The sequence below is a fragment of the Peromyscus eremicus genome, chromosome 15 (assembly GCF_949786415.1).
Source record: "Peromyscus eremicus chromosome 15, PerEre_H2_v1, whole genome shotgun sequence".
Lineage (NCBI taxonomy): Eukaryota > Metazoa > Chordata > Mammalia > Rodentia > Cricetidae > Peromyscus > Peromyscus eremicus.
The window spans coordinates 6,809,414-6,824,333 of NC_081431.1; the positions used below are offsets into that span (position 1 = coordinate 6,809,414).

General features: G+C 41.8%; 1 protein-coding gene across 1 annotated transcript in view; it reads right to left on the bottom strand.

The window, feature by feature from the left end:
* Ush2a (usherin) overlaps positions 1–14,920 on the bottom strand; it is a 697,985-nt gene that overhangs the window by 209,501 nt on the left and 473,564 nt on the right. The window contains exons 41-43 of the mRNA XM_059281179.1: positions 11,959–12,293; positions 10,933–11,055; positions 2,255–2,418 (exon numbers count right to left, since the gene is read on the bottom strand). Coding sequence (XP_059137162.1) covers positions 2,255–2,418; positions 10,933–11,055; positions 11,959–12,293 — 622 coding nt within the window. The remainder of the gene's footprint in view (positions 1–2,254; positions 2,419–10,932; positions 11,056–11,958; positions 12,294–14,920) is intronic.

Below are 14,920 nucleotides of genomic sequence, written 5' to 3' on the forward strand. Positions count from 1 at the left end.
TGACTTCAGGAACGCAATGATATCAGGTATTCAAGTAAGAACAGAGCAGCCACATCTTCACTTTAGTATTCAAGTATTACAAGGAGGGGGGGGTGACTACTTCTATGGGCAAGCTCTTAAGATGAATTGGTAAACAAGGTGGAGCGGGGAGGAAGAATGGAATGGGTGAAAACACACACACAGACACACACACATACACACAAGCACACAGACACACACACAGGCACACACACATATACATACTCACACAAATAAATTCAACTTCAGTTAAAACCTATTTTTCCCGAAGATGTTATAGAAGGCAATCAGAAGATCAATTAGCTCAAAATTTCCCATTAAAATGGTTCAAATTATTCTAATCCAAATGCCATAGATCATTACAAACCAACAAACTTACAAAAATCCTGGAGGGTTTTTAATTTTTTTTTTTTATGAATTATTTGGTGGAAGCATAGATCAGCACATGTGTGCCCCTATACATAATGTCCTTTGGGCCCACAGACCCTGAGCGTGGTTCTCAGCCTCGGTAGTACTGGGAAGCAGTGAAATCTTGAAGATCTGGTACCTGGTAGAGGTTACTTGGCTGATGGGGGCATGCTGCTGAGGAGAATCTTGGAGCATGGCCACTTTCTTTTGCTTCAAACCTGCTAGGATGTGAGTACCTTTCTCCATCATGCCCACCTCATGCATTGCCTCACCACAGGCCTCAGAACTCCAGAAAGAAGTGATCACACACCCAAAAACTGGAAATGTAAGTTGATATAATCTTTCCTTCCATGCACATGGGTTTATTGGGGGTATTTTATCACAATGGAAGAGTGACCCACACAAACACTGCTCTGATTTGTAGTTGATGACTCATGATGGTTATCACATGGGAGACAGTTTATGCAAACCTGTCTTCTTAGACCTGAACAAACTCCTGACTAGCCCAAATTATGCTAATGGTTGCCATTGTTGTATACATCTTTTAGTATAATAGTAGATAACCATTCTAGTAAATGTTTATCTTTATAAAACAAATTACTTTAGTCAAACCTGTACAAATTAGATATTTCTCAGTATTCAGTGAAAATACTGACAACCTTCGATTCAGCCATTTGTCAGATCTTAAGTCATGCCTGCAAAAATGGTTAGTATGACTATTTCTATTACAGACTCAGGACTTTCCTGGTTGTTCTTAAAGGCAATACACATGAGCAAATCAGATGCTAAATGCCATACCATTAGGTAGCTGAGATTTCATCACCATGGTTCCCAAAGTTATAGAGACATCTGTATGCTCTTTCACTCCCCCAGAAGAATGTTCCATCAGGCCAAGGTGAGATCCTCAACACAGTGACAGTGTATCGAGATGGAATTCCTTCACCAGCCAACAGTGGCTCTAAGGCATGGTGCATGGGAGAATCACACTGTGGCAGACCTTGTATATGGTTCTTATTAATGAGGAATGAGTGAAAGGTGCTAGGTCTGGGAGCTGCAGAAGGGTCACAGTCCTGCACGGTGCCAAGTGATAAGGTAGATGCTTCTCTCAGACTATCCAGTCCCCACACTGATGGAACTACTCCCCATCTGAAGTGAATATGGGAAGGGAACATGGATCCAGGACGTGGTAAGGAGGCATTCGTCTCTTAAGAAGAACCTCACAGGCCTTGGAGGATGGTTGAAAGCATGAGAACCTGGAGTTCCACCCCCAGGACCCACATCAAACCTAGGCATGGTGGTGTCTGCTTGTAATAGAGTACTGGGAAAGCAGAGGTAGAGTCCTGAGTTCAAGGACAGTTGAGAGAAACATCCTGAGGAACACCAACTTTGGTTGACCTCTGGCCTCTACACACGCTTGCCCACACACACGTGTACCTGCATACGTGAACATAAACTCATCTGCATGTGTGGACATACATGCACATAGATAGCTTAGGCACCTTACCTTAACGTTTATGTTTACTGTGCGGTGGTGGTTTGGTTGAGAAACGTCCCCCCATAGTCTCTCAGGCATTTGAACACCTGGTGTCAGGTTGGTGGTGCTGTTTGGGGAGGTTTAGGAGGTGTGGCCTGCTGGAGAACTTTGTCACAGCCATGCTGCCTGCTGGCATGCCTCCTAGCCACAATGGACTCTAAGCCTCTGGAACCATAAGCCCAAATCAACACTTCCTTCTTTAAGTCGCCTTGGTCACGGTGTTTCATCACAGCACCAGAAAAGTAACGCGAGTGCTAAAACTCAGGGAAAAGAGAGACATGCAGAGTGTCTTACTTGGTTTCTCCCATCTCACGTCTATGGCTGTGTGGTTAAGGACGCTCGTGGTGACAGTGGCTCCTCTCTCTGGAAAGCCTGCTAAGGTGGTTACTGTCACTTCTTGGCTTGGCGTAAAGCCCACGCTGTTGTGTACCAAGAGCTTATATTCATACGACGTAAACCTGAAGGTTTTATTAAAATAAACAAAACAGCATATGTTATGTTCTATAGAAGACAAAATGCATTTATTTATTTTTTCTCACAAAATACAGGATTCCTTTCCACAAAATGTTCAGTTTCCTTTTTCTTCTGGGAAATGCATTATTTCCTTTCTTCTGACACAAACGTACCATTATCTCCGTAACTCTCCATCCTCAACCAGAGTGTCAGGAAAACATTTGATTTGGAAGCTGTAAGCAAATGTCAGTCTTTTAAGTAAACTCGGGTTATCATTTTCTTCGTTCTTACTGTTTTCAGAAGCAGTGAGGATTATGGCTCAATCCGAGATGTAATTACAGGGCTGGCAGCTTGCCAGTTTCCTGTCCCAATACCATCCAGGGAGTTTTATGCTCTTCTTTAGGGAAACTCATCCATTTTCGAATATCAGACTCCATCATCTTTTTCTTCCTACACTTCTTCTCTGCCCCTAGCATCTCATTGGCTGGCAGATAAATGCTTAAATGAAATCTCAATTGTGAGCAGAGTACACAAGATTGCTCCTCTGAGAGTTTGGTGACAGCGAGGTGGCCCGGCCCCAGTGTGCACATGTTGAGTCAATACAGAGGGAATGGAGCCATACTTCATCAGAGGAGAAACATGGACACACAGTGTGATAGGCACTTCCTGGGCACATGTTAAATTGTTAATTCCTCATCTCTGGTTCTTTCAAGCAGGAGCCCTGTAGCTTTATCTTTTTGGTTCTAAATTGTCTAAGTAGGAAAATGCTATTTATAGACAAAATCAGGCCCCAACTCTACAATAATCTGTATAATCTGGAGATACTTGCTTAGACACATTGAGTTCTAAGTGGCTGTCCCAACCTTGGCTTCAAATCCTCTTCTAATGTGGGGTCATTATGTGTTCCCAGGGTATCTAGCCTCTGAAACCTTCACAGCCAGGCCCAAAGTCTCAATATGTCATAGCCCCAGCTGGTCACAGGACAAAAGGAAGAGTGCCATTTCCAGAAACTTCACTAAATGGCTCGAGCAAAGTCAAGTCAGGATTTTTAGAGTGTTTTCATACCTCCAGGTGGAGCTCTGTCCGCCTCTCATTATCCCTCACTTAGGACCCGAAGGTATTTTCCTGGAGTTCCGCCTCAGTCATGTAAAGGATGCTACTCTGCTGCTGCTATAGCCACAGATAATGAAAGGTTCAGAGGGCTGGGGGTGTGTGTGGAGGCTCATTTATTGGTTTAAGTCTCTAAACAAGAGCTACCATGGAAGTTTATGCTTCTTTGCTCTACAGCACCATCCCCGTCTTGGGTGTTCATTCCTTGCCTGCCTGCTCTTCCTTTCCTCCTGCTTCCCAGAGCTCTGTCTTTTGTCCTCTCCCTCCCTTTCTTCATTTCATGGATTGAGTCATTTACTACCCCCCCAAAAAAAGAGACACATTATCAAGCTGTGTATTTGTCCATCTAACGAGTTAGAAGGGGTCACCCAGCTCAGGGAGCACTCTCGATATAATGGCTGCTATCCTGTAAGAGAAGAGAGAGAACTTTCGATGTCAGACACAGGCAAGGAGATGATGCACATGAGGACAGGGGGAGGAGTAGGAGTGATGTTCCTTCAAGCACAGGCATGCTGGGACCGTCAGAAGTTAGGGGAGGCAAAGACGCCACTTTCTGAAGCCTGTGGAGGGAGCCTGGCCTTGCAAACGATTTGTTTGGTGACCTTAACTATGAGAACTGGAACAGAGTACCCTTTTGTGCTTGTGTTGTTTCTAGCCATCCAGCTTGTGGAATGTGACGTTATCAACCCTGGGAAGATACCTGTCTATGTGCTCTTCACCAAGAACCAACCAGCCTGCAGGACCAAGGCAACCAAAAGTCAACAGCCACAGTAATTTCCTGTGGCCCCGATATTTCTACAGGCATCACACATCCATTCCTCACAGTAACTCTATAAAGTGCTATTATAGTATGGATTTTGAAAGTGAGGAAAATAAGGTTGGAAGTATTAAGTAGCTTGTTCAAGTCATTGGACTCCTCAGGAGAGCTGAGATTCAAATGCAGGCAATCTGATTGAAGACACTCTGAACCAGTGGGCTGTAGCACTGGGTACTGCCAGTGTGATGAGAAAGTAATAATAATAATAACAATAACAATCCAGGGATAATCTGCTTTGCCCCTTTTGGGATGATGTCACATGACTGGGACTTGACCTTTGATAACTTTCTAGCTGAGGGGAGGGGGCAATTTAATTCTGCATCCAGACTGCCTGCCTGGTTTCCTCTGTGACCCCAGGATGAATGTGAAGGGTGGTGAGTCAGGGTTAAGAGGGTGTCGGGTCTGAGACAATAGAAGGAAGGGAAGCTAATGGCTCACGTGGGAATTGAACCAGCGACCTTGGCTTCATTAGCTCTGTCCCTGGGTAAAATACTTATAATTGTATTTCAAGTCATAAAATTGCTTTATTACTTTAGCTGAAGACTAGAAGCGTAGTCTTTTCTGCTACAGTATTGGAGCTTTTCTTCCACATGTTGATGTTATGATACAACTGACAGCCTTCGTGGCTCCACATGACACCATGGTTTTAGCTCTTTGCTGTGTCAAGCTAATAGCACTAATATTTTTCTTTGTGTACAAATTTTGGAGGGCCTTCCTCCTATGATACTTGTAGGAATTTTATAATTTTATGTAATATGCAATTTAGGTAGATCAGGCAATATGTATTCCATATACATAATATATTCCATATATATTATAGATGGAACACACACACACACACACACACACACACACACACACACACACACACACAAAATAGATGGAACACAGAAGGACAGAAGGCATGGACCCCATAGATACACGCTATTGGAAAGTGGGCTTTTAAGATAGCACTAAAACTTCTCAAGTTGAACTGCCTTTATGGTTCATCTACTTCCAATAGTTAAATGTTTTCTCTGTTTTAGAGATTAAAAACCGAATGGAACACCAGGACTGAGAAGAAGACCTCTTGGTCACTTCTGAGGAGTCGGTCTTTCTAATATCCATTATTTCCCTTAACTGAGAGCTCAGCATGCATTCATGTTTGCCTTTGGTTGTTTCTATAACTTTCAGAAAGAATTGTGAAGATTTTTAATGTATGTGTGTTTTCAGGTATCCTTAGAGGCCAGAAGAGGGCATTGGATCCCCAGGAGCTGGAGTTACATGTATTTCTGGGCCCCCTGAGTTGGCTGCTTTAAACCAAACTTAGGTCCTCTATAAGAGCAGTCAGTGCTCTTAACTGCTGAGCCATCTTTTCAGCGTCATATTCTCTAACTTTTAATAAAAATCTCTTTCCTACTAAATGAAAAACTAAAATGTGCAGTTTTCAATGCAAAACATATTAAAAAATTAAATCCCTGTATTTTATGTCTGTACTTTCAACCTTGTGAGTCTGAGACTTATTTTTTTACTATGTATATATGTGTGTGTATGTATGTGTGTTTCCATGGGTGTGTGTATGTGTGTGCATGTATGTGTGTTTCTATGGGTGTGTGTATGTGTGTGCATGTATGTGTGGGTGTGTGCACATGTGAGTGCAGGTGCTGTTCTGGAGAAGGTGTTGGAACTCAGGGAACTAGAGTTACAGGAGGATGTGAGGTATCTAACATGGGTACTGAGAATCTAACTCAGGCCCTCTGTGAGAGTGCTACACATTTTAACTCCTGAGCCAGCTCCAGCAAAACCAGACTTGACTTAGTAATGGTGTACTCTTGTAACTTGTCTACACAACTGTGTGGCTCACATTTCACCCCTGCACAGACAGCAGGATGAGTTAGTTGGATGGAAGCAGCTTTCCTATGCACTCTCTACATTGTCTTTTCAGTGAACTGCTGATGCCACATGGGGCATTCCACTTAATAACAAAATAAAGCTTACATAAGGAGAACAGGTCAGGCGACACCATATACTCATAACAAGATCCATTCCAGAAGCAAATGTAGACTGTTAGTGACAATACAATGATGACATTTTCCTTCTTGCAAAATAGCACAGGCTAAAAATCTTACTATGTAATAATTCTTAGTTCAAAGTCCAGCTGTTCTAACTCAAATGAAAAAATAAATTCTGTTTAGTTGAAAACAACAACAACAACAAAACAAAAACAAAACAGCACCCATTAGATTCTGTCTGGGTGATGCAGGCCCCATTTGCTTATCTATCAGTTACTTGTAGGACATGAACAGGTGTTTCATAGTTCCTAAATCAGTCACCCTCACAGATTTCAGGGCACATGTAGTTTGGTAGGTTAGTGACCCAACCATATTTGTGTCCAACAGAAAAATGATCCCTACTGTCTTCTTTGGGAAAAATACACCAAGAACAAATAATATTTGCTGTAGTGATCAACACCACTTCAGCCACTGATTCATTCATTTATTCAAACCTTATTTCCTAAATGCTAGCAGTCACCTGCTGGACACAATGAATAAGGATCTTGCTGTCTGTTCTCTTGGAGCTAGAGCATGTGCAAGCTCTTAGGGGTATGTTTCCTGTTGTCCGTGTGACTCCATGTGAACCCTGGGGGCTGTGGGTTGAGGAGGCCAGAGATGGGTACTGATTGTTTATCTTTCTCAGTTTCTCTCCACCTTAATTTTTGAGATAGGGTTGCTCACTGAATTTGGAACTCATTCGTTTAGATTACCTGGTCAACAAACCCTAAGGATTCTCTTGTCTTTATCTCTCTAGTGCTGGGGCCACAGGCACAGGCTGCAGCACCTGGTTTTTATGCATGGATTCTGGGGGATCTAAGTCAGGTCCTCATGCTTGTATTGAAAGGTCTTTACTCAATGAGTTATCCGCTAGCCTCATGGGAATGTTTTGAAATGAGAAAATTTAGACTTGGTTCATCTAAAATTTAGTCTTTTCTCCCCCTTCTCTTTGGATGCAAACCATTGAGACCATAACGTTTAACCTCATCAATGAAGAGGTGTGATTTGGTCTAGCTCTTGATGTCAAGTGGTATTCAGTCTGGTGGAGGCATTTGTCTAGTGAAAGATATTTTGCTATTTTGGCTCAAAAGGTGTACAGGCTGATAGCTTGAAAAGCTCTGACTTCTCTGGTTACCTGATAAAACTCTGCAATATAGCTGAGAATGACTTGGGTTATTTTCATCAAAATCAAATCTGTGTCAACTTTATTGACATCCCAACAGAATTCATGTTTCAATATTGTCACTGCTATAAATGATGCTCTTAAAGATGCAGTCTAGTTAGCTGCCTCCTGAACTAAGTCTTCCTCATCTCTGCCACAACCAAAAGCTGGCTTGAATAGTCTCACACAAAGGATCTGAGAGACCTCATGTGACATGCTGGAGCTCAGCCCATCACATCCTTGTGGGAACAAGGAAGTGTGCTAACAAATGACCCATCCTAAGATGATTGCAAAAACCAAAGGTATTTTTATTTGAATTAAATTATCTGGATAATTGGCTTGATAACCTGCATTCTATAATAAGATATAGAAGACAAAATTATTGTAAGAGAGTCCTGGATTTCAGGATATAGAAATTGTATAGAAAAATATGCCATTGCTGCTTAAATTATTGTTTTCTGCATTAACACATACACTTTAGTAAACAGACCACTTGAATAAGGCAATAACTTCAACTTTCTTTTAACTTTATAACTATATTTATAAAGGGAGGCCCGTCATTCTTTGCTATATATTTTGTATCAGAAGAATTGTCACTTAAACACTGCTCTAAATGTGTCTATAATGATAAAAATACAACAAGATGGCATCGGGTGGGGTGACTGGAGAGGTGGCTTAGGGGTTCAAAGCACCAGTTGCTCTTCCAGATGACCTCGGTTTGATTCCCAGCAACCACACAGTGGCTCACAATGGCTGTGACTATATTTCCAGGGATCTAATGCCCTCTTCTGGCCTCCATGGGCATTGTATGCATGTGGTGCACAGACATCCAGGCAAGCAAAACACCCATACATATGAAATAAATAAAATATTTTTTAAAAAGTGTGAAAAAACATTTCAGTGTTCTGTCTATTTACATAAATAGAAAAAGGAACAGGGAAATTTTGGGAGAATAGGTAATTATGTATGCCTTCTAAAAGGCAATGGATTCAATTAACAACAACAACAAAACAGCCAAATGAATAAATCAACAGGATAAACAAAGTCAGCCTCCTGTGCCCTGGGGTTCCACATCCTCAGATTCAACCAACCATGAATGGGAAATATTTAGAAAAATAACAGCATCTGGTACTGAACCATTTTTTTTTTCTTGTTTTGTTCCCTAAACAACGCACAACAACTCTTCGCCTTTACACCTTACGGAGCATTGTAAGCAGTGCAGAGATGATGTAAGCACATGCCAGCCTGTGGTGGGTTATATACTAATACTTCACAATTTTACATCAAGAACTTTAGCACCCATGGTTTTTAGTATCTATGGAGCCAGAGGTGGGGTGGGATGGGGGATGGGATGTGGTCCCAGAGGCAATTCCCCCAGATTCCAAGGGAACCTAGGTAGGTCCAGAGGAAAGTTTCATTATGGTATCACAATACAGGGGACAACATTGGTTCTTTCGTGGTATGCTGGGAGCTGTGGGTCACCAGCAGGAAGGGGAGCCCTGGCTGCTGTCAGGGTAGATGAAGGTGGTACCTGAGCAAGCAATGTACGCACTTATCTCCTTTATCAGTAAAACCCTGAGCCCTTCTGAGGGCTAATTTACAGCTTCCTCTCAGGCTGGCAAGAAGGCCTACTTTGAGCAAAAGTAACCTGAACGTTTTTGGAATTACAGGGGGTAGACCAATAAAGAAAGGAATGGTCTCACATTAAGATGACTGAGCCATATAGTTTGAATGTTAAGAAACAGAAAACACAGGTGGTGATGGCATAAGCCTTTAATCCCAGCACTTTGGAGACAGAGGCAGGTGGAGCTCTGAGTTCAAGGCCAGCCTGGTCTACAGAGGGAGATCCAGGACAGCCTGGGCTACACAGAGAAACCCTGTCTTGAAAAAACAAAACAAACAAACAAGAAACAGAAAACAGGTCCCAACTTTTAACCCCAAGCTCTTTTTGAGGGTGTAAGCAATTACTTATTAGATAACTGAAGATGACCTTGAACTTCTGATCCTCTTATTACCACCTGCCTCTACACCCCTGCTGTGGGATGGTCTGTATGTCAAGAGTGTTGCTGATTGGTCAGTAAATAAATCACTGATTGGCCAGTGGCTAGGCAGGAAGGATAGGCAGGACAAGGAGGAGAATAAAGCTGGGAAGTGGAAGGCTGAGTCAGAGAGACACTGCCAGCCGCCATGATGACAAACAGCATGTGAACATGCCGGTAGGTAAGCCACGAGCCATGTGGCAAGGTATAGATTAATGGAAATGGATTAATTGAAGCTGTAAGAACAGTTAGCAAGAAGCCTGCCACGGCCATACAGTTTGTAAGCAATATAAGTCTCTGTGTTTACTTGGTTGGGTCTGAGCGACTGTGGGGCTGGCGGGTGAGAAAGATTTGTCCTGACTGTGGGCCAGGCAGGAAAACTTTAGCTACACACCCCAATTATTCTCTTTGCTTGAGACTGAACCTGTGGCTTCCTTCAAGTCAGACAAGCACAATTGAGCTTAGTTTCCAGTCCCTCAGTTATTTGAATAAAAACAGAAACCACCAATACAAGATCCACTGTGGAAAAAAAATATCCTGGACATTTAGCCTCACATGTCTACTTAGATCCCAGAACACAGATTTGTTTATCTGCACAGTCCTTCTAGAAATAGCTGCCATGAGAATGTTGATTTCAACTTATATCAGATCAGCAAGAGAGGGGACAGGCAGCTTCCTGGAGGAAGAACCTTCTAGCCAAGCCCTGAACTATGATTGATTCTGATGGTCGGAAGGGGATGAGGAATGAGACCAGAGATGGAAATTCTCCCTGCTGTACTTAGGGAGCACAGAATGACAGATGATGCAGGTGGAGCCCCAGAGATGGTGAAGGGTTCGCCTCAGCTCACACAGCTGCTTCCTTAGCAGAAAGAAAGTTTCAATCTAACTCTATCATGTGGTATGTGTTTTTTGTGGGTATCACCTACTGGCTCATGTTTTAAACTCTAGATTCAACTCTTTCAGGTCTCACTAATTCAGTGACTTATAACCCGTTATCTCCCCAAACTCTATGTACAGGAGGTACCCACTGATCTCCACAGTTCCCTGTGTATTCAATACTTTCAAATTCCTTTACTAAGTTTCATGTCTAGATAGAGCTGTGACAAAGGTGGCAGTAGGTTGGGACTCACACATCTCCAAGTTTGACTTGAAAGGCTTATTTCAAGCACGCCGTTGAGATGGCAAACACAGCACACGCCTCGGCTACACTTCGATGATTAATGCCACAGATAATAACTGAACATATTCTACTGCGTGACTGATAACAGGTTCACACGATGAAGACTCTGGGGTACTTTGAACTATTCAACATGCCCCAAACTAAATGCCAGCATTTGTTTTTATAGTTTTTGTAATCTCACCTGCTAAGACCCTTATCTTTGTAAAACCACCGAGTTCCTGAATAAATATTGTACCACAGATTTAAATCTTCTGGGGGATTTGAAGCAAGTGGTTGCTGGATTTTGCGTCTCAGAAGCTCATATCTAAAACAAAAGACAAGCAGGAATATCATGATTGTCTCAACTAACATTATTACTGAGATTCAGGTAGGTTAGCAGCACTTGTGTGACATGCATGAAAGCATAAATAATACCTTAGTGCAATGATGAAATCTTTCCAGATGAACACTTTTTTTTTCCTGGCTTAACTATCATATAGTCTGTTAATTGCAAATTATCATTTAGACTCACTTTTTTTGGATCACCAGTGGGAATGGTGACATTTTAGATTTCTGTGTCAGATTTGCTAAATATTTGTTGCAAGTTTCACACAAAACATGACTATAAAAATCTTATAGAGTTAATGATTTCATAAGACTCCATCAAAATTGTATAAACAATGATGATATTATCCACTGTTTTCTCTGCCAAGTATTCGGTTCTGGCTGCTCTACAGCTATTTTAAGAGTCGCAGTTCTTTGCTTCCACCTTATCTCTGAGAACATTCTTCACAAGTCTGTAGACAGTGGTGATAGAGAAACAAGCACAGGGTTAAGTTTATAATTCAGAGACACAGTTGTCCCACCATGTTACACAGGACACGCACCAGAGCTGCCAACAGAATAAAAGTACTTTTTTAAAAGAGCAGGATAATGAAGGGAAATTTTAGCTATGAGATAAATATGTTAGGATTTTAGTCTGTCTCAACATGATACTCACTCTTTCTTGATGAGCACCCTTGGTTCCATTTAAATCAAGATATACAACGTTCTATTATACAATTGTTAAGAACAGAGGGATATTGTATAATTATTATGAATTTGTGGGAGTAGGTATGGTATCCAGTACGCAATTAATTCTATGTTGAGATGTTAATAAAATCCTGCTTCCTTCCTTCTTGAAATGATATAGCTAAAATAAACCCCAGAGCAAAACCACTTTCTCTACCTCAAATTTGGTCCATTTGGTTTGGATGGTGGCTGCCAAGAAATCTCAACATAAGATTCACTTAGTGGAACAGCGGACAATGGGGCCAGTTCCTGAGGCAGGGCTGGATGGGTAGTAGCAGAGGTAGGTAGACTCTCAGTGCATCCTCCTAGGTACCCATTACCTCCAGAGCAAGCAACAACGGTGACTGAGTAATTAGTGAAAGGCACGAGATGCTTGATTAGATGACTGGACACCATGGAGGTCACATTGGTTATTGTGATGAGAGGGTCGGGCATGCGGATCTCATAGCTCAGTATGGCTCCATTCTGGATAAGTGGGGCTTTCCAGGTGACCTGAAATAAAAGACCAATAGCATCAGTATGACAACACAGGAACAGAGCAACTGAAGTTCACAAAGTCTAAAGTTTTGCCTGCCTCATTCGCCCTGAAGTCATTTTCTGAAGGCCTACATTCAACTTAGCTCTGTACACTAGACAGTAATGAAGGACTGGGGTCAATGAGCTGAATGCTAGGAACCAAGTGGGAGCTGCTTCCTGAGCCTGACTTTTAGCTGTGATGCTTTCTAAGACTGTCAGACTAATACACACCGTGATGATTCATTTCCACCATGGGTGTGCTGAAGGACACAGGGCAAACACACGGAGGGAGGAAATTCACACATCCACATGCATCACAAGGCAGCATGAGGACTTGAGAGTTTGCACATTTATAACTCAATTAAATTGAACTCAGGGCTCCTCGATTTACCTTGTGGATCAAAGAGGCTGTTTTACAAAGCCTGGGATGGGTGACCACTATTTGTATTTTCTGAGATTCACAATGGAATTTCTGAAGCTGGTGGATAGTTTAACAGATAAAGCAACAACACATTCTAGTTTCAGGTAAGAAACATGTAGAAAGCTTTTAAAAGTGCAATCAAAGGATCGTTCGGTTTGAATGAATTTAACATTAGAAAACAAAATAACACCTTATGATTTCCATCGTATCAGGTGGGACATTTCTGCCTACATTTTATTAGAGCTTAGTGGACAAAGGTTCAAGGTTAGAGGCCCCTGAAGGCTCCATAGAAGAAGGTTTGTTGCTGCTGCACAAATACACAATTTGGTGATTTCTGCATTTTATTTTTATTTCTCAGTTGCGCTAAGTGCTTTACTGTGGCAATCTGTATGCTGGCTGAATCCTATTTAAAATCCTTCCTTTTAGTCTGATTTTACTTTATTTCACTAAGAAGTGGCTTCCAAATCTTATAATACCATTTAAAACTATTGATTGTTTTTGTTTTGTGTGTGCCTGTGTGAGTTTATGTATACCACACCGGTTCAGGTGCCAAAGGAGACCAGATGATGTTGGACCCCATGAAACTGGAATTATAAGCAGTTATGGGATGCCTGATGTGGGTGTTGGGAACTGGAGCCCTCTGCAAGAATAGTAAGTACTCTTAACTGCTGAGCCATTTCTGCAGCCCATAAGTCCTTTGGGGTTAAAAAGGAAATACAGGTGGCTCTCTTCTTCATTGGTTGATGTAAGAGCCATGTTGATGGATGGCAGGGTATTGAACTTGCCTTATGTTTTTGGAATCAGATCAGATTTGTCCCATTATATTATTGTTTTGATATTCTGCTTGATTCAATTTGCTAATATTTTATTCAGAAATTTTAGATATTCAAATATGAAATTATTCTATACCTTTATCGAACTGTCCTTTTCAGTCTTAGTAGAGACTGTCTACCAACTTTCTAAAAGGAAATGGTCCAGCCCAATGATGACTGAATGCTGGTGGCTTTATAACAGGGAGAGGGACCAAAGCGGGGACATAGGAAACTACAAGATTCCTGTCTCTCAACCTACGGGACCCAACACAGCTTTAGGATGCTCCTCACAGAAAGCACATCACTGGATGGAGCCCCTTATCTAGGAAGCTACAAAACCAACAGCCCAGAGCAGCTCTTCTCTCTAACCCTAAGTTGGCCTATTACTAGCAACACAACGTGGACTAAGATCGATGAGACAGCCGTCCAACGCCTTCCGTCACTTACCACCCCACCGACTCGTGCTTCCTATTTATCTTTAACCTGATTCTTCTCCCCACCCCCAGTCCTTGCCACCTGCGGGCATCTATTGCATTTATTTGTCTACAGTGCAAGCTCCATGAGGTGAGGGGCTTTTTTTTTTTGGCCCTACTCTCTCTTTGGTGTCAAAAGGAGATACTCATAAATATACTTCCATGAATGTGAGAAGTGAAACATATTGTCATTGTTAATATTATTGACAATTTACTTAGAACAGTAGTGCATGGTAAATATTGAATGGCTTTCTTAACCCGTGCATTAATGACTATCCTGTGATTCCTCATGAATGTTTTATCCATTTGCAATTTTGATTTTCAAATCTGTCCTTGCAGAAAGGAGTCACAGTTTCTAGGCATGTATCTGTTTACCAGAAGCAACCCCACTAGAAAATGCACTTTCTGTAAAGTTTTAAGACATTTCCAAGTACAATATGAGCCAATAATACAAACACAAAATTGTGTTCTTTGAACAACATTTAAATATACTCCATGAAACACTAGATTTAGTCCAGTATTCCTCATGCTTCTTTTCACTGGTAAATTTCATTTTCTAGTTACAAAATGGGAATCAATGAGGTGTGAGGGCCAAAGTTATCACTTGATTGCCATACCTTTATATTTCAATATCTTTCTAAAAACTTTGGGGCCCCATGTGGTGGCACACACCTTTCATCCCAGAACTCGGGAAGCAGAGGTAGGTGGATCTCTGTGAGTTCCAGGCCAGTCGGGTCTACAAACAGAGTTCCAGTATAGCCAGAGCTGTTACACAGAGAAACCCTGTCTTGAAAACCCAACCAACCAACCAACCAACCAACCAACCAAACAAACAAACAAAAACAAAAAACAAAACAAAACTTGACCTGGGGTTTCCACGGTTTTCATAGGCCTGAG